This window comes from Tachysurus fulvidraco, chromosome 1, assembly GCF_022655615.1.
Source record: "Tachysurus fulvidraco isolate hzauxx_2018 chromosome 1, HZAU_PFXX_2.0, whole genome shotgun sequence".
Lineage (NCBI taxonomy): Eukaryota > Metazoa > Chordata > Actinopteri > Siluriformes > Bagridae > Tachysurus > Tachysurus fulvidraco.
Window position 1 is genome coordinate 44,806,831 of NC_062518.1, and position 22,647 is coordinate 44,829,477.

The 22,647-nt window shown below is 35.5% G+C and overlaps 1 protein-coding gene across 9 annotated transcripts; it reads right to left on the minus strand.

Annotated features, from left to right (window-relative positions):
* Positions 1-69: 69 nt before the first annotated feature.
* LOC113648491 (E3 ubiquitin/ISG15 ligase TRIM25-like) lies at positions 70-17,254 on the minus strand. Of its 9 annotated transcripts, XM_047812724.1 has the most exons (11): positions 15,396-15,563; positions 13,636-13,795; positions 11,943-12,034; positions 11,683-11,748; positions 8,230-8,372; positions 5,753-6,396; positions 4,950-5,033; positions 4,560-4,793; positions 3,851-3,986; positions 2,629-2,679; positions 70-2,198 (listed from the first exon to the last, which is right to left on the minus strand). In XM_047812724.1, the coding sequence occupies exons 6-11, from the start codon at positions 6,341-6,343 to the stop codon at positions 1,621-1,623; spliced, it is 1,674 nt and encodes a 557-aa protein (XP_047668680.1). In that variant the 5' UTR covers positions 6,344-6,396; positions 8,230-8,372; positions 11,683-11,748; positions 11,943-12,034; positions 13,636-13,795; positions 15,396-15,563; the 3' UTR covers positions 70-1,620. The 9 variants fall into 9 exon arrangements, 8 of the variants coding, with proteins under 8 accessions (XP_047668680.1, XP_047668682.1, XP_047668704.1 ...); XM_047812726.1 differs by lacking the exons at positions 11,683-11,748; positions 11,943-12,034; positions 13,636-13,795; positions 15,396-15,563 and adding an exon at positions 8,618-8,670; XM_047812748.1 differs by lacking the exons at positions 3,851-3,986; positions 4,560-4,793; positions 4,950-5,033; ... (2 more) ...; positions 11,683-11,748; positions 11,943-12,034 and adding exons at positions 15,934-16,029; positions 16,237-16,831; positions 16,933-17,249 and having other exon boundaries at positions 15,396-15,629.
* Between the last annotated feature and the right edge of the window lie 5,393 nt (positions 17,255-22,647).

The window sequence follows — 22,647 nt, forward strand, 5'->3', positions numbered from 1 at the left end:
GTTTCCTTGTTTCCCCTACACCTAGTCTGGTGGAGGTATGTAAAATAACAGTACAGTCAGAATAATGCATTAGTTCTGCAATTCTAGTAAAGTTTATTAAACATAGTAAAGTACATTTCAACAACAAATGAGATGCCAATGCATTATATAACATTATCTGCAACCCTGTTTTTTTCTGTTAGTTTATATGACCTGATATTAAACAGCGTGAACAGTTTCAGGCAGTAAAAGACAATAATAATAAAAAAAATACAGATAAAGAAAACAAACAGAAAAATACAGAACACATTGGATTTACTCGTTAGATTTGAACATGATTGGAACCTAAATGGTGTGAAATTTCTCTATGTTGCATAGTCGTTTCTGTAAAATCTAGTCACACTGAATTCTTCTCCAAGTAAAAAAAGCATCAAAAATCAAAACATGTATCACTGATAATTATAGTAAAAGGAAAATAAGTTGGATTTTTTTTAAGAGTTAAAGTTATAACAATAAAATAGAACATTGAGAATCATGATTTTGAAAATTGTTTTAAAATGAAGTTTGAACAGCGTTAGCAATAAAGCATCAATACACTCATGGAATATACAGATGTGGGTATTTATTAGCTCAGAAATAAATCAATTGTGTAATAAAGTACAAGCTGAATTGCTGCTTTGGGCTGGGAACCTTCTTGATTATTTCCTGATGACTGTACGCTTCTGAATCCTCTTCACTATGGAAGCATTTATTACATGTACAATTAATGTAAAGCAGGCTGGGTTACCAGAGGGATGTGCTTGTGTGCAGGATCTTGCTTGAGTCATTATTTACACTTAATATACCACAGCCCCATTAAACATCATCCAAGTTTCTCAATCATGCACAAATCTTTATCACTACAAACAGCTGACATGTTAGAGAACAACTTCCATTTATTAGAGTTTTCATACAACTGAGCAGTTGTGTGTTTGTCTAGTGACATCTTGGAAGGCAGGGTATTTGAATTGAAACCCATTCAATCCTTAGTAAGATTTTAACCAGCAACCTACCACTGTTTATTACACCAGTGCACCAATTCTTATCACCAGTAATAATGAATGGGTCTACATGGAGGAAGTGTGAACCCTATAGGGAGTTTACCTTAACACACATCTCTGAGGATTTCAGATGATACTCATACGCTAGTGAAGTGAAGAATGTACAACAACGCCTGTACTACTACCTCTTCACACTGAAAAAAATCTCAAAAATTTGTACCACTGCATTTTAGTAATGCTTGTATTTTAGTATTCTGTTACAGGAACAGCACACTTCCCTTTTGAGGCAGAGGCACTAATGCTAAACAATGCATTACTGTAATGATGTTTCTGGCACTGCAGGATATTTATATCAAGCAAATCAAGGACAAAGTGAAGAAAACTACTTTACAGTAGTAGATTTGAACACTAGACTATACCTTTTAATTCTATTTTTACGAGCATAAAATGAGTTAATTGCATTTCAAGTTATTAATTTTTTAAAATAGAAATATAGACTTTAAACAAGACATCAGCTTTTAAATTTCTTTCCATTGTGAATGTGTTATTTTTAAAGGTAGCATGCAGCATGGCTTTCAATCAGGTATAATCTATTTCAAAATCATCTTTTTTGGTAGCACAGTTTTACTGTTGAATATGGATTTAGGCCAAATCCAGGGTAAAGATGCTGAGTGAATGTGGTGTGAACTTTGTGGAGGAGCTTCATCGTGTCAGAGATGCTGTAGAAAGACAGAGTTCCTGCTTTGTGATTCACAAACACCCCTATTGTAGAGGAGGTGGAGCTCATGGGGATTTTAGTGGGTATATTAGTTTTTTGCCTGTTGTGTAAGAATGAGTAACCAGATGACTGGCACAGCAAACTCCATGATGTATCATTATTTCCAAACACACATGCATTACTGCGTCCATTCCTGCTGATGTTATCATAAGACACTGCTATATGAACCCCATTACCCCCACTCCACTCAACCTCCCAGTAACAGGCTCCAGACACACTCTCTCTACACAACACCTTGGATTGACATACAAGACTGTCTGACACTTGATGTCTATAGTTCTGTTGACCATAACCATACATAGAATGTGATTGGACGCCTGTGTCAGTTACCATTCTGTTTGAATCAGACAGTTTAAGTTGTTCATTTGCTGTGTTTGGATCCAGTGTGAGCTGACAGGTATCTGAAGGAAAGAAATTTTTATAAAAGAAATATAGAAATATATATTATTATATATATAAAAATATTATCTTTTTAAAATATTTTATGCTTTTGTCCTTTTGTAAGTGTAACTGTCACCTACATATCTAGGTTGACAAGTTCCCCATATTATCAAATGATCATATCCTCTGAAAACGGTTGACTGCATCTTTTTGAACTGCAGCTTGTAGAATATCTGCAAGCTTGAGCTCACATATGCCCATGATTAGCTTTGAATATATATTAATATGAAAGCTACTAACTTTCTGCTTGAGATAATATTCCCCTCCCACCCTAAGAGCACGGTTAAGTTTGCTCTCTTGTCATCAGGATTCAAACTTGCAATGTCTGGATGTTAGGAAAATTAATTTCTGTTGTGTGACTTTGCCTGTTTGTATAGAAGAGATACTTACATTGTAGAAAGTCCTCTCTATTTTGGGGTGTCAGGATCACAATATTCTTCACTGGAAAAATAGTTAAACAGAATAATAGGTACAATCACAATAAGACAAATGAACACAGCATGCTTTTTTAATTAACTTTCCAGCAAAACACGTAATATACACAAATGCTTTCAATTAACAAGTACATTTAATCCATTCCTCAATTCATGATTTTTGCACTGTACTGTAGCTACAAGGATAATATAACTAATAAGCAAGCGCAGATTTTTTCTACACCATCCAAACCCTTTGGGTGCACAGTGAGGTCATTTGTGTCTGGCTTGTTAGCATTTTAATCACTCTGCATTCAAGGCTTCCTGGGTATTGTGTATTTATGAGCTGGGAGATAAAATTATGTCTGATGTGATCGTTTTTTGCTCAGAGCGAGATAGTGGTGACAAATACAGCAAGTAGAAGAACAAAGACTGTGCACTAGGTGTGTTTTGCCTTTTTTATGTTTATAATCAATTAATGAAGACAATATGAACTTAGTTAAATACAATATGTTGTAATTGTTGTAAGCACTGTTATATTTTGTTACCCTTTTTAGTCCTGCAATGATGTTTGCACCTTTTTTGTATTTATTTAAGAGCCTTTAAAGACATTCAAATAATTTGATTCACTTTATTTGTATAGCACTTTTAATAATTCACATTGTCTCAAAGCAACTTTACTTATATAGAAACAGACTTTTAAAACAACTTTAGAAAGTTTAAAGTTTAAAGTTTAGAAATAATATATCTCTAAATAAATTATCTCTAATGAGAAAGCCTAAGGTGAGCATTATAAGTATCTAAGCTTATTTATAATAGATTAGATAAATTGCAAAATATCACTGATTTTAAGCCCAACATTTCAGGAGGGTTCTCAACATTTTTCAGAAGAAATAGTAAACTAATGCAGTACACAATTTACTGTCTGATTTATGGATCTATGCACAAACACCAATATCTATGCTTTTAGTAGTTTGACACAAAAATAATAAATGTTGTGTAGGTTTTATTCATACAATGTGGCAATGGGAAAATCAGCCTTTTACAGTTATTTACCAGCTGGTGTTATATTTATTGCAATAATTACTGGCTCAAGCACAAATACTACTGGGATACTGTATTCTGTAGAAAATGTTTAAATGATTTTCATTGTGCTAATCTTATTTGGAGAGAATTTTATGTTAATAACTCTCTCTTACCTTCTCTTGATAACTTTTCAAGCTGCTCTTTGTAGCATGGCTCCAGATTCACTTTTAAGGGAGACAAAGAATCTACTGCATCTTTAAATGAGATTACAGCTGTGTTTGCAGGAGCGGGCACAAAAGCCTGAGACAACTGCAGAGACAAAAGATACAACTTAAATAGAAAAAACGTAAAATTTCTGCAAATTAACAGAGAACAACTTCACATTTTCTCTTTTAAAAAATTAACAGAGAAAAAACATTTAAAAATCATCTTATGATGTGTGACATTTAATGGCAGGAGATGCAAAACAACACAAACTCAGATATTGAATTTTTCTTTGTGTTGAAATTTGAATTTAATAGTTAAATCAGAGCATAGCTTTCTGAATACCTGAAAACTAAATTATTCAATCTGAATTTGTAAATATTTAACTGTGAACATTTTTCTATGTTATTTTAAAAATTAGAATATATGACACAAAGTATATCAACTATGTTAATTCTATTAATACAGATGTGTGGATTCTGACCTTATATATTGCAATACTGTGAATGATAATGTCTTTAATTTTAAATATTTAGAATTTAAAATTAAATTTAAAAATTAAAATACACAGTGGGGACAGTAAGCTAAGTTCAAGATTTAACCAAGAACCCTGTAGCTGTGAGACAGCAATGCAATTCTCTGCCCTACTGCTGTCACTGCTGTATTCTGTGATGTTACCTGCAGGAAATGGATGGGATCTTCTGTATGTAAAAGCTCCTTCATCTGAGCATCTCTCTTCTTCAACTCTGCAATCTCATGCTCAAGTTTTTTCATGATTTCTTCAGCTTGACTCACTGCAGCTTTCATCTTAGCTGTGATCTGTGCTATCACCTCAGAGCCTCTTATATGAATAGATTTGATCAGATCAGAAAAGATTCTCTCAGTTTCCTGAACTGCATTCTGTGCAACGTGCTTTTAAGCAACAGAAAGAATGAGAGAAAGAAATAGATATTACTTATTTTTCCTAGTTAATATCACTGAGATTATGAATAGATAACTAAATAAGCATGTGACTGATCCTGAAGCAGCTCTTCCAGCAGCCAAATTGCTGTTCTTCTTAAAATTCACCTTGTGAGACTCCACAATCTTTGTTAGCTCCTGAATCTCCTTCTCTCTCGCCTGGATTTTTTGCTGCAACTTCAACATCTGATTCTATAAATGAAGAACAGAATTTATATTGCTTTTAAAGTAACACATGCATTACACTTCGACTTTATAGTAAACACTACACTTATGTTATGAGCCAACATTTTATCAATATCATATCTTGAACTACTAAAGTTCTTTAGTTAGCCCTCTGAGTGAAACACTTAAAGGTTCTATGCAGAATTTTTTTCAAAGCATTTGGCAGACACCCTTATCCATTCTTATCTCATTTTATACAACTGAAAATGTGAGGAGTAAGGGCCTTGCTCAGGGGCACAGCAAGGGCAGCTTGATGGACCAGGGATTTGAACTTGCAACATTCTGCACAGTAGTCCAAAACTCTAGACTGTCTGAAAACTGAAAACTCCTAAAGATTTAATGTCATCTAAAGTAATCAATTCTTCCTTTATCTTCAGTCACTTTTCTATCCAAAGCCTAAATGAATAGGCATAATGTAGGTCTATACCCTGGGAAGGATGCCAGACTATTTTAGGCACCACACAAATTCATTCACACTGATGAAAATGGGAGGCAACTAGATGGGAGGAAGAATATGCACAAAAAGCCAAAATAGGCAACACCAAAATCCCAAGACTATACTGGAAATACTACAGTATACCACTTTACTACCCTAAAAACAATTCTATTCAAGCTTAATCTAGCATCACAAAAACTATAACTTTTCCTATTTATAATATTAGAGGGAAATTTTTTAAACTAGTTACCTGTTTCTCAGCTTTCCCTGTTGTAGCTGATACTGTATCATGTCCTTTATGTTCATCCATAGTACACAGCGTGCAGATACACTGCTGGTCAGTGCGACAGTAAACCTCCAGCAGTTTGTCATGCTGAGAGCAGATCTGATCCTGGATTCGTCTGGAGGCTTCGACCAGCTTGTGCTTCTTAAAGGCAGGAGATTTATAGTGAGGCTGGAGATGAGTTTCACAGAAAGAGGCCAGACACACCAGGCAGGACTTGATGGCTTTGGATTTTCTCCCAGTGCAGGAATCACACTCCACATCTTTAGGTCCAGCTAAACACTGAGCAGGACGTGTAGCTTGGAGTCCTGTCTTCTTCAGTGTCTCCACTACTTCAGCCAGCATGGTGTTTTTACTTACAACAGGTCTTGGAGTGAAGGTTTGTCTACACTGAGGACAGCTATAGACTCCCTGCTGATCCTCCTGATCCCAGCAGCCATTAATACAGACCATACAGAAACTGTGTCCGCATGAAAGAGATACTGGGTCCTTGACTAGATCCAGACAGACTGGACAGCTGAACTGATCTTGAAGTCCTAAAATATTCGCTTCTGCCATTTTACCCAGTCACTTACAACAGCTCACACTTCCTGGCTCAGTTAATAAAAGCCCTGTGAAACACAGCTGGGTCTGAATAAATGACTCACCTGATTTATATTGCACAAAATAAACACACAAAGGTTCTCAAAACAGGTAATGATAATAATCCTGCACATGAAGACGTAAAAACCCTCAAACGCAGATGAAACAGATCCACTTCCTGACTGAACAGGAACAGATTAGTTTAACTTTCATTTCTGCTGAAGTAAGAACTGAGTTGCCAGGTGTTTGTCACTGGGTTTGTATAAAATTAAAACTAAACCAGTAGTTACAAGAAAAACAGTCTATAAAAAAGCTTAAAATCTTAAACAATTCTTAAATATTAAATAGACACCGATATTAATCTCAAATTTGGCAGGTAAAGAAAAAACATCCTACAGCAGGTTGAGTTAAATGTTATGGCAACCCTGAAAGGGGAGGAGGGAAAGAGAGAACGAGACTAACACGATTATTTAAAAAAACATTATTCACTTCTGCTACATAATGTGCATATTTCTACAGTTATAATTCAAACGTTAATTCACTACATTTCACTCTCAGTCACACAGCCCATATTCCTACAGTGTCAGAGGCTTTAACGAGATGTACAGTATTGTTGTATCATATTGTTCTGCTCTCTGCTGAAATTAATTCATTCTCAAATCACAAGTATTTTAGTCTTTTACAGAAGAATAGCTATTAGTGACTGTGTACCAAATAATTAGAGTACAAGAGGAAGAACCTCTGACAGAAACTCAACCCCAAACAAAACAGTGAGGATACTTTAACTTTATCATATCTGATATTTTATATCACCGATGGTTTTAGTCTAACAATCAATAAGTCTAATGACCAACTAGTTAATAAGATAAAATAATATCCTAATAATATATTGCTAATAAATCTATAAAAACCTTCAAATGCTCGTAAATCACGGTTGATTTTTATTGTATATTTTTAGTAGAACATGTGAATCGAGATAAAAGAATTTTACAGCACTGCTGATTACAGATAAATCAAATCAAAGTTAAACAAAACAAAAATTCAAAACTGTCACTTAAATAAATAAAATTTACAATCTAAAAAAATAAGCTATAAGCAAACTTCTTTTTTATAATCTTGGTAAAAGACATTATTATTAAAAGCCTTTGGGTCAGAACAACACAAAGTACAACATAAAGTAAGTACATGTTGCTGAACCAGCTGCTTTAAATACTCATGGAAAGTTATTACAAGGACATCTAATAAAATTGGGGAATAAAATTATATATGCGTGGAGATGATGATAAAGATATTTATTTATAAAACACATCCATTATAGACATCTTTAATTCTAATTCAATCCTATAATTATTGCACTGATCATTCCATAACATGGGATAAGAAATTGGGATAAATTTGGTTATATGACAGAGAGATAGAGAGAGAGAGAGAGAGAGAGAGAGAGAGAGAGAGAGAGAGAGAGAGAGAGAGAGAGAGAGAGAGAGAAGAGATAATGTAGGCTGTGGAGTGCTATAGAGTGTCAGTATTTTTGGAATTCCATCATTTTCACACCTGAATGAAAGACATTGGAAAAGAGTAAAAAGGATAAGAGTAATAGTAAAAACTATTGTTAAACATAATCTCTATTAAAATTATAGGACAAGACCTGACATGAAAACCCAGAAAAGTAGCACTATGTTTCACTGTCTTGATTATCATCAGTTTTATTTAATAAACCAGTTAAAAAGAGAAAGTTTAGCAAAAACAAAAGCTCCAGTAGCACAAAGATTATTAGAAAGTATGTCATGTATGCTAAAGTTTGTTCAAGGGGCAAAATAGTGTAATTTCCCTAAACATATGGAGAGACAGAGAGATGCACTTACAACATGCACTTAGTTCATTCCACCACTTTGGCGCCAGAACAGAGAAGAGTTGCCTTTTCCTGTCATACGTGGTTTAGACCAGGGGTCGGCAAGCCACGGCTCCCGAGCTGCAAGTGGCTCTTTCATCTCTCTTCTGCGGCTCCCTGTAGATTTGGAAAATAAATATTTAATTTAAATTTATTTTATTTTAGTTAGTTAGTTTTTTTTTTTAAATGTGTAAAGTTCTCCGTTTAAATATAATAAAATAACAGAATTAATCCACAGTAATCCATTCCATCTATCCATTCCAACTTTTCCCTGCGGCAGACTGTTGAACTTCATGTATACCTTGAGTGACAGTTGTCTTGTCCAATGATCGGTACGTGTTCCAATCACAAACTATACCAACCTCTTTCGGGTTGTCTGAATTGTCGTTGTGTTAACGTGTTTTGCACTTCTCGGCCACGACCATAGATGTCTATACACTAGATGTCGCCTGGGGGTCCTAAAAATGCGTCAAAACCGCCGCCATCTTTGTACGGTGCTCCTTTACTTCAAATGCATGGACGATGCCGGACTTCTGTGCTGCGTTTGATTGTTCAAACGAAAGAAATCTAAAAACCAGACAGCAAGGGATTACATTACACAAGTCAGAATGTGTTTTATGGTACTGAATGGTAGGAAATTATATTTCTTGTTCCGTTGGTTTGTTTCAGCCCTTGGTTAACGACCGCAGCTAATCCATGCTAGTTACCCATTAGTTTTTGACAGTTAGGGAAATCGACAATGTTTGTAGATTCCGAAGCTCTTAATAAGGACGTTAAAAATTGGCCCATGCTTTTTTTGCTTAAAGGTGAAGACCCAACTTTATGTATGTTTTGTAAGATTCCCTTATCTGTCAAACATATTTTATTAGATTGTCCTGGACTTAACAGAAGCAGAATGCTCTTTTATCAACTTACTTCACTTAAGGACATATTTAATGACATTGATTTTTTTTTTGTTAATTAAAATAAAAAAAATTATATGACTTGCTGTTTATATTTTTGCTTTTATTGCATGTATATGATATTTGTATTATTGTAATTGAATTTTGCCATGAAAATAGCTTTTGAATGCTGACATGGTATTCCCAAGGGATAAACAGAGACGCCAGTCATGGACAAGTTGCAGGGACACTAAACACTTTTTTTTTTTAAATGGTTAATTCAGCTGACTGTCCTGGAAGGATGTCACCAGTTAGTTTGGCAGTGTAACACAAGTTCAGACTCAAAGTCAAACTTTTTTTTTTTTTTTTTTTTTTGGTTTATGTGACTTTTTATTATATACTTATTTAATCTGGAAAAAGTAGTGCAGGAAAGGAATAAATATAAGATTGAATGGTCTTTGGCACCTCAACTATCTAACTTTCACATTATGTTCCTCTTGAATTTGTGTATCATATTTAATAAACCAATACGATTTAAATATTTAAATGAACATGTATAGTCACACCATTGTAGCAGTGTTGCATGCAGTAGGCTATAAGGTAAGTAGTGATTGTTCATTTAAAGTTTACTCAAGTGGAAGAATGTAAGTAATAAACTTACACCTACTAGCACTATGCATTATATTGTGAAAAAGTAGATTATCTTAATATCAAAGCCTTAAATTTTCTCTGGACTTAATGATAAATACATATCTGACCTTTGGAACGAACCAAAAAAAAAAACTAGAATCGCATTCATGACGACTTATGGTGATTTTATTTCTTTGCCTACATTAACGCTAATGCATTAAGAGGAGGGGGTCCCCCGTACCAAGATGGCGGCTCAATTGACGCATTCGTTCCAATGTACTGCCCTATACAAGGCGACATCTAGTGTATATATCTATGGGCCACAAAGACAAGTGAGACAACCCGGAAAAGGTAGGTATCGTTTGTGAATGGAAACTCACCGATCATTGGACAAGACACCTGGCATTCAAGATATACAGGTGAATGTAATGTGTCTCTTCAGATGATCGGTAAGTTTCCATTCACAAATTATACTTACCTCTTCTGGGTTGTCTGACTTGTCGTTGTGGCCGAGAAGTGCAAAACACATTAACAAATCCGAAAAAACATTAAAAAAAAAAAAGAAAACAAATTGGGATTTGTTAATGTGTTTTCGTATTTGTTAATGTGTTTTGTACTTCTCGGCCACTGTATCATGATGATCTTGTAACATTGAAATAAACCGTGTTTATTTTATTTTTTTTGTCGCTCAAAATACAATACAATACATAACTGCCAACTTGCGAAATCCGGAACACAGAAGCAGACGCAGTTTTGGTTTGCTGCAGCCGGCAAGTTAAAATTTTGACGTCATGCAGGGCTGTCAAGTGTCACGCATTGAGAGTGACAGTCACACATTTCGGACTTTTCTCACGCTCTCCCGCCACCATCGTATTTCTCACTCAGAAAAACTTTTTGACTATTGCGGCGCGGTTGAAGATGTCACGCTTGCCTGTCTTCAAAACTTGAGAGCCCTGAATACAAACAGGACTCAATTAGACATTGAACATTTTATTTGAAAGTAACCTTCAACCCAGCATCTTTTTTCTTAAGGTTAGTTCAAACTGTTCAAAATATTTTTGTTTGCCTGCAGAAATAAAATTTCATTTACTCGGTAGCAGTTGATTGATTTCATAAATGCAAAACACTACAGTTTTTTCTATACTTTCCATAAAGAAAAAAAAAATCAATATATGCAGTGTTAGCTTCATTTTAGATGTCAAGGGTTTTGTGGCTCCCTGTGGGTTTTTTTTTTTTTTTTTGTGGGAAACGGGTCCAAATGGCTCTTTGAGTGTTTAAGGTTCCCGACCCCTGGTTTAGCCAGTCGAGCAATTCTATTAGATTGGAGGGTGCGGAGTGCAGTGTGAGAAGTGAGACGGCTGAGCTAGAACGATCCTGATCTACAGAAACACAGAAAATTCAGTTACGGATGTGACTGTCGCTCTGGGTGTGTTTATGAGACAGAGAGAGAGAGATTTCTTCAATGCTGCAAGGATAAGAGTCAGTCCACTACTCTTTTTTCAACAAGCCCAATTTTTTTGATGGTGTAATAGTGTTTTTTTGTTGTTGTTGTTTGTTTTTTTTGTTTTTTTTTTTGAGAAAGGATAAAGGAAGAGGTTTTAGGTTCCCCAAAGTACAATTAAACACAGCTACAGTTATTCTAGGTGTCCCAGTAGTGATCAAACTCTAGAAATGCCCCAGCAAGTAAAAAGTCAAAGAAAATACCCCCTCAACTTCCCGATTGAACTTCTTACCTTTAAACGTGTTCAATTGTATGTGAAAATTCTTGCTAGATAGCTAGATTATTACTATCAATCTGTCATCATTGATACTATCAATCAATCAGTATATCTTGATGTCCATAATTTTTTCCAGGTCTCAAGTCAAATTTCTGAAGTGAAAATTTCTGTCATTCCAACCTGCAAAATACCACTTACAAATGTCCCTTGTTGGTGGAGGGGGGGAAGGAGGAACCAGAGTTAGAAAAATCCAGACATCTCTCACTACAGAAAGACAGTAAAATACATGAATGGTTACAATCAAGGAGCAATGGGGTTATTTTTTTTCTCTTTAAAAATAGCTTGATATGATGTGTATGTAAATAATCAAACTCAAGAGGCACCAGGAATTTATGATCTGCAGTTTCACTGGCCTCATTTATGACATTTGTCACAAGCCCTTATCCAGAGCGACTTACATTTTATCTCACTGAGCAATTAAGGATCAAGCGGAGGCAGCTTGGTGGATCTGGGATTCAAACTCACAACCTTCTGATCAGTAGTGCAACACCTTGTGAATAGAAATGTTAGGAGTGGAGTAACTGCCATATCACATGTAACTGCCATACAACGTGCACCTGGTTATCCTTATGTGAAAATCTCATCCAATACAATAAAGAAACAAAGTGAAATTAATGCAGCAAAAAGAGAGAAACGAAATAAAATATAACAAAGACAGAAAGCAAGGAAAAGGGAGGCTGTGGAAAATAAACTAAAAGAAAAGGGTAAATTGTTGTATAACATAAAGAAATTGAATATATCTGATTAAAACTGTAAATGATATACAAGATATTAAGACAGAAAGTAACAGTGAAAGCTTAAAAGGAAATCACAAGGTTTTGTGTCAGCAGCAAAGTCAGCCGTGCAACCTAGGAGACTTCTCAGGATGTTTTGCAGAAGCATGAGATCATGAGAGAACTGACAGGATGCTGACAGAAGCAGAACCGTTATGAGATCATACTAATAAGTGGTATAAATAGGGTTTTAGGACCAGTTATCGGTGTGCAGTCACCTTGAGGCAAGCTCATTGTGTTATACTTTGTTATTGCTTATAGAGAGTGCATCAGGAGAACAAACGCAGGCTTACACTTGGAAAGTGTTTCTTGGTTTGTTTTATCTTTGCATTTTACCTATTTCTACTTATGCTAGAATTGTTTGATTATTTGAAGGAGCTTTTATTTGTAATTTTCTTTTCTTTTACTTTACATATATTACACACATATTTTTGTATTACACTACTTTTAATAAAAACAAGGCCTCACATTGTGAGGATCTTGAAAAGACAAAAAGGTCTAAGTCTGACTCCATCATCTAAAGATTTAATCAATAGAATAGGTAGAAGAACTTGAAGCAGAACCTTTGTTAGAAGACCGAGGGACTTTGAAGGATACCTGCGTTCAAGGTAAAAGCAACTTAATTGTCGATCTTGTGTTTTCAAAACTAACCCGTGCAAACTAGGACACATCATTTAGTGGGATTGTGGAAGGGTTTCCTATGCAATCCGAAAACAAGTGTCACTAGAGGACACGTATGTCAGTATAATAACTTCAACCTTCACCACTGAGCAACTATATACATAGTCTCTGTTGCCTGGCAGAGACTTTCTGTGAAGTGTCTTTCTACCACGATCACCCAGAATGTCCTACTGTTTGGTCTCTCCCACAGCCATGGGGCTACATTCTCTCATAGTTTTCTGATATTTCATAAATTAAAATGACAATATTCTGTAAAATCTTTAATTCAATTTAAATCCCCACAGAGGAAGTACCAGAGGACTGGAGCTCATTAGAACATCAAATACCCAACATTTTGAGGCATTTGTATTGTTTTCAGACCAGCACAGAGCTAAGTGATCTGCTTTACATGAAAGCTTGATTTAGCCATGGAGTTTAAAGTTTGCTAAAGTTTCTTGATTCTTTCCTGCTGTTTGTAGCTTTCGTACAAAGCTAAAGCAATAAGGTTCTGACTTATGAAAGGAATTGAATTTGATTCAGTGAAAAGTGTTTGAGAGTTTATCAAATATTGGTGGATTATTATTTTCATTTTCACCTGGCTAACAACCCCATTTCATTATGAATTATTCTGTTATTTCAAGAAAACATAACATCTTACCTGCACTTGATATCTTCTCAAAACCAGTATTACAGTATTCTTCTATTTTCATTCGCAGTTGAGACACAGACTTTACTACACCCTCAAAAGTTAGAAGAGGATTGATCGTGATGTTGGATGAGGCTGAAGGTCCAGTCAGGGTTGAGACAGACTGAAAACTCTATAATATGTAAAAAAGGAACAAGCAACAATATACTATTACAACTGAAAAAAGTACTTTATTGAATCCACAAACTTCTGAAATATTTTTTTTTTGTTAAATATTGGCTTAAGTCACACTGTTGTGTGATCCCGAGGAATTAAGAGTTTGTAACAGCTTCAGTTGTGTTCTGTGCCATGAAGTTTTTTGGACCTTCATTGAGATTAGGCCAACGCTGTGAGGATCCTGAGGCATCTAAAGATGTACCAGTTCCAGTTGGATTATGCTTCATGAAGTTTTCGGACATTCTAGGAGGAGATGTCAACTACATGTAGTCTGTGAGGACAACAACCTCCTAATCAATACACAATTGCCGGATTGAATATTTATATATCACACCCTCCAGTGTCACCCAAATTAGGATGAGGTTCACTTTTGAGTCTGGTTTCTCTCAATGTTTCTTCCACTTCTAACTAAGGGACTTTTTCCTCACCACAGTTGCCTCAGTCACATCATTTAAATATAAATATACACATTTAAATATAAGTCTAATATTAATCTGGAATTTTTGTCTTAGTTTAATCTTTGAATAATATTTAACTTTTTGTATTATGTTTTTTATGTTCTGTAAAGCTGCTTTGAGACGTCCGTTGTTAAAAGTGCTATAGAAATAAATTTGAACCCGAGAAGTTCGGATAAGCGGTAGAAAACGAATGAATGAATGAATGAATGAATGAATGAATGAATAGCACGTCACCAACAAACTGTTCTTGTGAGATGGTTTTCTCAGATTGCTCACAATTCTTTTCAGCATCCCACCTTTATTGATGTTTCTGCCTTACCTGTTATTGTCTCTGCCCTGACTTTCTACCTGTATTTGGATTACTGGACTATTTGCTGGATTTGATTTATGTACGGTTTTTGACTTTGCCTTGGACTTTTCTGTATTGGATTGTTGAATTATTTCTTTAGGTGTTTCTGTCTGCCATATGTACATATTACATTTCATCTTAGTCCTGCAATTGGGTCTGTCTTCCGGCCTTCATTTACAGCCATCTCTCGACAAAAAAGTGGAGAGAGTACAACAGAATTTAAATTTTATAGTAACATTCATTTCAAATATTTAAACATTTTGAGCAATTTCCTGATCATTTAACCTGACATATCTTGCCCCACCCCTTTTTTATTTGCCAAATCAAATTATATACTGAAAACCATGATGAAATAATGTCTTTTTGTTCACACTTTCATTTCATTTTCCTTTCTTTTTGTTCAAATTTCATTACCTTTTATTCAGCATCATGCAGCCACATTATCGTAACTGCTCATATAAATCATGTGAACACAGTGTTTTGACTGCCGACTAAACCTCATCAGATTGAAGATATGCATAGTTTGGCTCTGAATTAACAGACCTTAGTCAGTATCAAGAATGATATAACCTTTAAATTTAAGTTGTTACATATGAATATGCCAACTTGTATGTTTCTAGTTATCGACATATTAGAGATGAATTCCTAATATGAACATTGTCTTAGGTGAATTTTAGCAATGAAATACATTGTGAATTGTGAATTTGTATTGATTTGAATATACTGTACTGTTTTAAGACTGATGTTACCTGAAGGTACTGGATGGGATCTTCTGTGTTTTTAAGTTCCTCCATTTCAGAGTCTCTTCTCTTCAGCTCTGCAATCTCCTTCTCCAGTTGGTTCAAGACGTTTTCAGCTTGACTCACTGCAGCTTCCTCCTGAGCTCTGATCAGTGCTTTCACCTCAGAGCATCTTCGCTCAATGGCTTTTATAAGATCAGTAAAGATCCTCTCAGTTTCCTGAAATGCTGTTTGTGCAGAATGCTGTTAGGAGATACAGAGAGTTGTGAGGTTAAGGGGGAACACTGAGAAAGACATTGAATACATGAGTATTTTAATTCCCAACCTCCAACCAGTAAAGCCAAAGAAAATGTCCCCTCAACGTAAAATTCCAAATTGTGAACTTGGGGTAATCTGCTCAAGTAGTCACACTACATTAACAGCATCAACATTAATATGTTTGTATAATCAGCATACAAACATATTAACTTTTTAAATCTATCAACTACTAGGTAAGTGAAATGCGGTGCAAATGAACCTGAAACAGCTTTTTCAGCTCTAAACACACCTTGTGAGTCTCAACAGCCTCTTTCAGCTTCTGAAGCTCTTTCTCTTTATCCTGGATTCTCTGCTTGGACATTTCCTGTGTCTCCAACAACTGCTTCTACATAGAAACACAGCACATGATTTACCTTCAGTGTGATAAATGTATGTGTTAAAAACAAGAGAAACAGCACAATGACATTTTGATGGCATTTGATCAACGCAGTTTACTCAAGATAAACATATTTTTTAAAAAAGAATGTTTTAATAATAAAGGGTTTATATGTTATATATCTAGTTGTGGATAAAAGATATAAGATATTTTTACCTGTTTCTCAGCTAGTCCTGCTGCAGCTGATACTGTATCATGGTCTTTATGTTCATCCATAGTACACAACATGCAGATACACTGCTGGTCAGTGCGACAGTAAACCTCCAGCAGTTTGTCATGCTGAGAACAGATCTGATCCTGGAGTCGACTGGAGGCTTCGACCAGCTTGTGCTTCTTAAAGGCAGGAGATTTATAGTGAGGCTGGAGATGAGTTTCACAGAAAGAGGCCAGACACACCAGGCAGGACTTAATGGCTTTGGATTTACTCTCAGTGCAGAAATCACACTCCACGTCTTCAGGTCCAGCTGAACACTGAGCAGGACATGTAGCTTGGAGTCCTGTCTTCCTCAGTGTCTCCACTACTTCAGCCAGCATGGTGTTTTTACTCACAACAGGTCTCTGAGTGAAGGTTTGTCTACACTGAGGACAGCTATAGACTCCCTGCTGACCCTCCTGATCCCAGCAGCCATTAATACAGACCATACAGAAACTGTGTCCACATGAAAGAGCTACTGGATCCTTGACTAGATCCAGACAGATTGGACAGCTGAAATGATCCTGAGCAATGAAAATATTCGCTTCTGCCATTTTACTGAAAAACAAACACACCCAGTCACTTACAACAGCTCACACTTCCTGGTTCAGTGTATAAAAGCCCTGTGAAACACAGCTGGGTCTGAATAAATGACTCACCTGATTTATATTGCACAAAATAAAACACAAAGGTTCTCAAAACAGGTAATGATAATAATCCTGCACATGAAGATTTTAAAAACCCTCAAACGCAGATGAAACAGATCCACTTCCTGAAGCAAGAACTGAGTTGCCAGGTGTTTGTCACTGGGTTTGTATAAAATTAAAACCAAACCAGTAGTTACAAGAAAAACAGTCTATAAAAAAGCTTAAAATCTTAAACAATTCTTAAATATTAAATAGACACCGATACTAATCTCAAATTTGGCTTGTAAAACAAGAAAACATCCTCCAGCAGGTTGAGTTAAATGTTATGGCAACCCTGAAAGGGGAGGAGGGAAAGAGAGAACGAGACTAACAAGATTAATAATTAAAACTTTACTTCTACTACATAATGTGCATATTTCTATAGTTATAATTCACAAAAATAGATAATGAATAGAAATAATTCACACATTAATTCACTACATTACATCTCAGTCACACACCCCATATTCCTACAGTGTCAGAGGCTTTAACAAGATTACAGTATCGTTGTATCATATTGTTCTGCTCTCTGCTGATAAATTAATTCATTCTCAAATCACAAATATTTTAGTCTTTTATTGAAAAATAGCTATTGGTGACTGTGTACCAAATAATTAGAGTACAAGAAGAAGAACCTCTGACAGAAACTCAACCCCAAACAAAATAGTGAGGAGACTTGAACTTGCATCTGATATTTTATATCACCGATCGTCTTAGTCTTACAATCACTAAGTCTAATTTCCCACTATTTAATAAGATAAAATAATATCCTAATAATATACTATGATAATAAATTATATACTGTTATATTGCTACTAAATCTGTAAAAACCTTCAAAGGCTTGTAAATCACGGTTGATTTTTATTGTATATTTTTAGTAGAACATGTGAATCACGACAAAAGAATGCTGATTACAGATAACAAACAAATAATCAAAACAAAAATGCAAAACTGTTTGTCATATGAATACAACTTACAATCTAAAAAAAGCTAAATAAAGCAAATTTCATTTTTAGAATCCTGGTAAAAGACATTATTATTAAAAGCTTTTGGGTCAAAACAATACAAGTACATGAACAACACAAGTACATGTTGCTGAACCAGCTGCTTTAAATACTCATGGAAAGTTACTGTATTACAAGGACATCTAATAAAATTGGGGAATAAAATTGTGTAGACTGAGGAGCACTGTAGAGTGTCAGTGTTGTAGATCTTCTGCTTTCTCGCTTTAACCAGGTCCTGAATGAAAGGCATTGGAAAAGAGTAAAAAGGATAAGAGTAATAGTAAAAAATAGTGTTAAACATAATCTCTATTAAAATTATAGGACAAGATCTGACATGGAAACCCAGAAAAGTAGCACTATGTTTAACTGTCTTGATTATCATCAGTTTAATTTAATAACCGAGTTAAAAAGAGAAAGTTTTGCAAAAACAAAAGCTCCAGTAGCACAAAGATGTTCATGATTTGTTCAAGGGGCAAAATAGTGTAATTTCCCTAAACATATGGAGAGCCAGAGAGATGCAACATTGATTATTTGTTCTTCTTAATAATGACAAAATTGCATTTACATTTACAGCATTTGTCAGATGCCCTAGAGTGACGTACATACAGTAAATGCTTAAATCTCTATCATTGGATACATTAATGCTGGTTCACTAGGTTACATACTTAAGATACCATGAGTTTAAACATTGTTCAAAGTTACAATGGAAAAGTTTCAAAAGGTGTTTTTTTTTTTTCCAGGTGTTTCCTGAATAAGTAGGTCTTCACCCGCCGTTTAAAAATATCCAGTGACTCAGCTGTACGAACACCTAGGGCAGGGGTCGACAACCTACGGCTCCGGAGCCACAAGTGGCTCTTTCATTCATCTGATGTGGCTTCCTGTAGATTAGGAAAATAAATATTTAATTTAAATGTATTTTATTTTAGTTAGTTTAAAAAAAATTGTAATTCTAAATTCTAAGATTATAATGCTCTTGTAACATTAAAATAAACCGTGTTTAATTTCTTTGTCACTCAAAATATGCATCATAACTGCCAACTTGCGAAATCCGACACACAGAAGCAGACGCATTTTTGGTTTGCTGCAGACGGTAAGTTCAAATTTTGATGTCATGAATACGACTCAATTAGACATTGAACATTTTATTTGAAAGTAACCTTCAACCCAGTGTCTTTTTGGTTAAAGTTAGTTCAAACTGTTCAAATATTTTTTGTTTGCCTGCAGATTTAAAATTTCGTTTACTCGGTAGCAGTTGATTGATTTCATAAATGCAACACACTACAGTTTTTTTCTATACTTTCCATAAAGGTAAAAAACGATATATGCAGTGTTAGCTTCAACCTGAAGATGAGGGCTGAGCTAGAACAATCCTGATCTACAGAAACACAAAAATTTCAGTTACGGATATGACTGTCGCTCTGGGTGTGTTTATGAGACAGAGAGAGAGAGAGAGAGAGAGAGAGAGAGAGAGTGACTGAGAGAGAGAGAGAGAGAGAGAGAGAGAGAGAGAGAGAGAGAGTATGTACTTTCTTCAGTGCTGCAAGGATAAGAGTCATAGTCCACTAATCTTTTTTCAACAAGCCCAATTTTTTTTGACGGTGTAATAGTGGGTTTTTTGTTTTTTTTACTTATTTTTATTTATTTATTTATTTATTTATTTATTTATTTATTTATTTATTTATTTGGGGGGGTGTTTAAGGTGTGTTTTTAAAACAGAGAGAGAGAGAGAGAGAGAGAGAGAGAGAGAGAGAGAGAGAGAGAGAGAGAGAGACTTAAACATCCTTTATTTGCAAAAGTCATATATAGTAGAAATCAGAGTAAATAAATACACAATTAAATTAAATTATGAACTGAGTAAAACATGACTGATGATTAGATTATTACTGCTGCAAAGTAGAGTTCTTCTTCTGCAACCGACCACAGTGCATTCGGAGAGCAACACCACACTGCTTCAAACATATTCGTCATTCATGCTTTTGTGGAATTTAAAATCAATCAAAATTCTTGATTTAATCAATCTGTTGAAAATTCTCTTGGCATGATGATCAGTTTTTTGGACAGAATGGACAACCATGTGTAACATCAGTGTTTAAAATGGAAATAAAAGAGTTCACAAAGATAATACAATGTAAAATCATCCATTGGAGATCGGCAGCTTTTTTAGTTAACTGTGGTTTGTACAGTGTCTCTTCATCATTAAAACCAAGTACACTTCTCCATGGGGTGTCTACCTTCCCACTCAGTTTTTTCTTATATAAAACCTTAACACTGGCTCTGTAGAGCAGCTTCTCTGTAGAGCTGACACTGTCCATCTCCCCCTCACCCCATGACTCCAGGAGGGGACTTTAACTTTAACTACCTTCAAGGTCAGAAGCGATGTTCAGCAAGATGGGAAGATGGAGGATGTTTAGCAGAATCCAGTGTAGACTGTAAAAGAAGAAATCCACCAGCAGGGCCTAGATGTTTGCTAGGAGGGACGATGCGGCAAGGTTGTTGATGACCAGCATTCGCCCTCTGTAAGACATTTTTGGGATCAGCCACTTCCATCTGCTCTCTCTGCCCTTCACATTCTCTACAGTGCCTTCAGAGTTTTTACTTAAATATCTTATTCATACCAAGGTAGACACCCAAGTACTTAAAACCACCATCTTTTTTCCACACTAAACCTCCTGCAGACCTGCCAACCTTTACGCATTTTGTGTAGCAGATACACATTTAGACATCAAAGTACGCTGCTACGATTTGTCACTTCAAAATACACATTGTAAAACATTGATGCCTTTGAGTCCAACTGTCTGTGCATTTGCGCACCAGGCAGTGCGCCTATGGGTGTAACCGCATTGGGAAACAAACTGGGAAAATAATAATTCGACCAATCATAACGCCAGTTTAAAACTCTTCAACGCTACAAGCGGAGAGCCGTCAAAACGAATGTGGTTTTCATCTGTCTCTGTCCGTCTTCAGTTCTTCTTACAGTGACTGTTTTTTTTTACAAGTGAGGACTTAACGTTTCAAAGGTAAATGGCCAGAATTGTGAATTTCATCCATTTTAATAAGCCTGCCGAACCACAGGCGTCGTTAGACTCCTTTACTGGGGCATGTGCCCAAGTGTCCGGTGTTGTGCCTCAAGTTTAAGTTTTACGCACAGACCAAGTTTTACTTTATCTGCCAGTATTTATATAGGAAACGTAAGTCATGCCTGTAAACGCATTGCCGTCGTACTTTAACGGAAAAGACAAACTGGCGCGAGCACGCAGAAATCAATATCCGCGAGCGTCTGTATCCCTTTTATAGCACCGCAGTCATGCTATAACATGAAACTAATGTCATTTTTTAAATATCAATCGTATTCTGACTCGATTGTTACTGGCTCCTGTAGATCACATCTGATGGACATCAGATTGTTTTGTGAAAAGCAGGGAAATAGAAGCAGAAAGTAGAAATGATGAGGGAGGTATTATTATATGATCAGCCAGTCAAAACCATAGTGAAGTCTAGAGTCTTGCATTATTGCTGAGAAAATTAACACATGTATGTGTTATCGGATATGAAGTTACTGTTTAGTTCATTAGATCTGATTTATGGCAATACATAAAGAGTTGTTAAAATAGTATGCAGATATTATACACAAATGATCATGCACATAACATTATACTCTTTATTTTAGTAGCAGCCAAGTATTGTTATTGTTAGTGTGAAAATATCACACGTTTTGAGATTTTATTTATTTTGTTCTCTGATATGTGTTCAAAGGACATAGCAGTTTTCAGTTATTTATAAAGTTTAAAAGACCTTTTGAAAGCCCTTTGTTTTTTCTATTATTTATACGGTATTTTTATACAGTATGCTATTTGTTGATTTTTGTCATTTATAATGTCCCATGTATTTAAGTAATGTTTAAGAGACATGTTTTTGTTTTTATGTTGCCTTTTCAATAAAAGAGTTCTTCATGGTCTACTTGTATGTTGAATAACTAGATATGGTGGTGAGTGAGAACTATGTGCTAAGTAAAAAGTGTGATGAGTGAGCATGTGAACTTAACACTGACCAGCAAATGTGCCTGACCTCGCGCCGTGTCGCTGCAGTACTGTAAGTTGCTACTCAAAACTTTTTTCCAAGGTTGGCAGGTCTGCTCCTGGCAGTGTAGGTTGCACACCTCCCCACTCCCTAACTAAAATGGCTTTACTTTTTCCCCAGCTGACTTTTTAGATAAAAAAGAGAAGATAAAATCTGAAAGTCATTTAAAATACCACTTAAAACATTCACATCTGTCTGTGACAACCAGGTCATCTGCATATCTAGCATAAAACACACAACACATTCTATAAGTCATCATCTGGGTTTTTCCGATTCACTTATGTTATCAATTTCTTTACCCGAAAGACTTCCGCATCAATAAAAGCTCCTTCTCTTCTACAATGTTTAACATTGTGGATGAACTGTTTTCAGTCTGGGACATCTTCAATTACAACACTTTTTTGCTATTTTGAATATTTTTTTAAATCTTCAATGTCCTCAGCACTGTATGCAGCACATAGCTGTTCTTGTGAGCAGAAGGGGAAGACAGAATCTGACATACAGTCTTCACTGTCTGACTCACTTTGTTCTACTTTTGTTTCTTTCTTTACCTGCTTTTTCCCTTGTCCCTTACCTTGCATTTTCCTCTTAGTCTGTACTTTAAACA

What these genes read in the sequence shown, in the direction of transcription:
- LOC113648491 (XM_047812748.1), bottom strand. Translation starts at nt 16,827, where the DNA reads ATGGCAGAAGCGAATATTTTCATTGCTCAGGATCATTTCAGCTGTCCA. An exon ending in AGGCTGTTGAGACTCACAAG is followed by an intron (nt 15,630 to 15,933) that starts GTGTGTTTAGAG and finishes ATCTCCTAACAG; the next exon opens with CATTCTGCACAAACAGCATT. An exon ending in TAGAGAGGACTTTCTACAAT is followed by an intron (nt 2,199 to 2,628) that starts GTAAGTATCTCT and finishes TCTTTCCTTCAG; the next exon opens with ATACCTGTCAGCTCACACTG.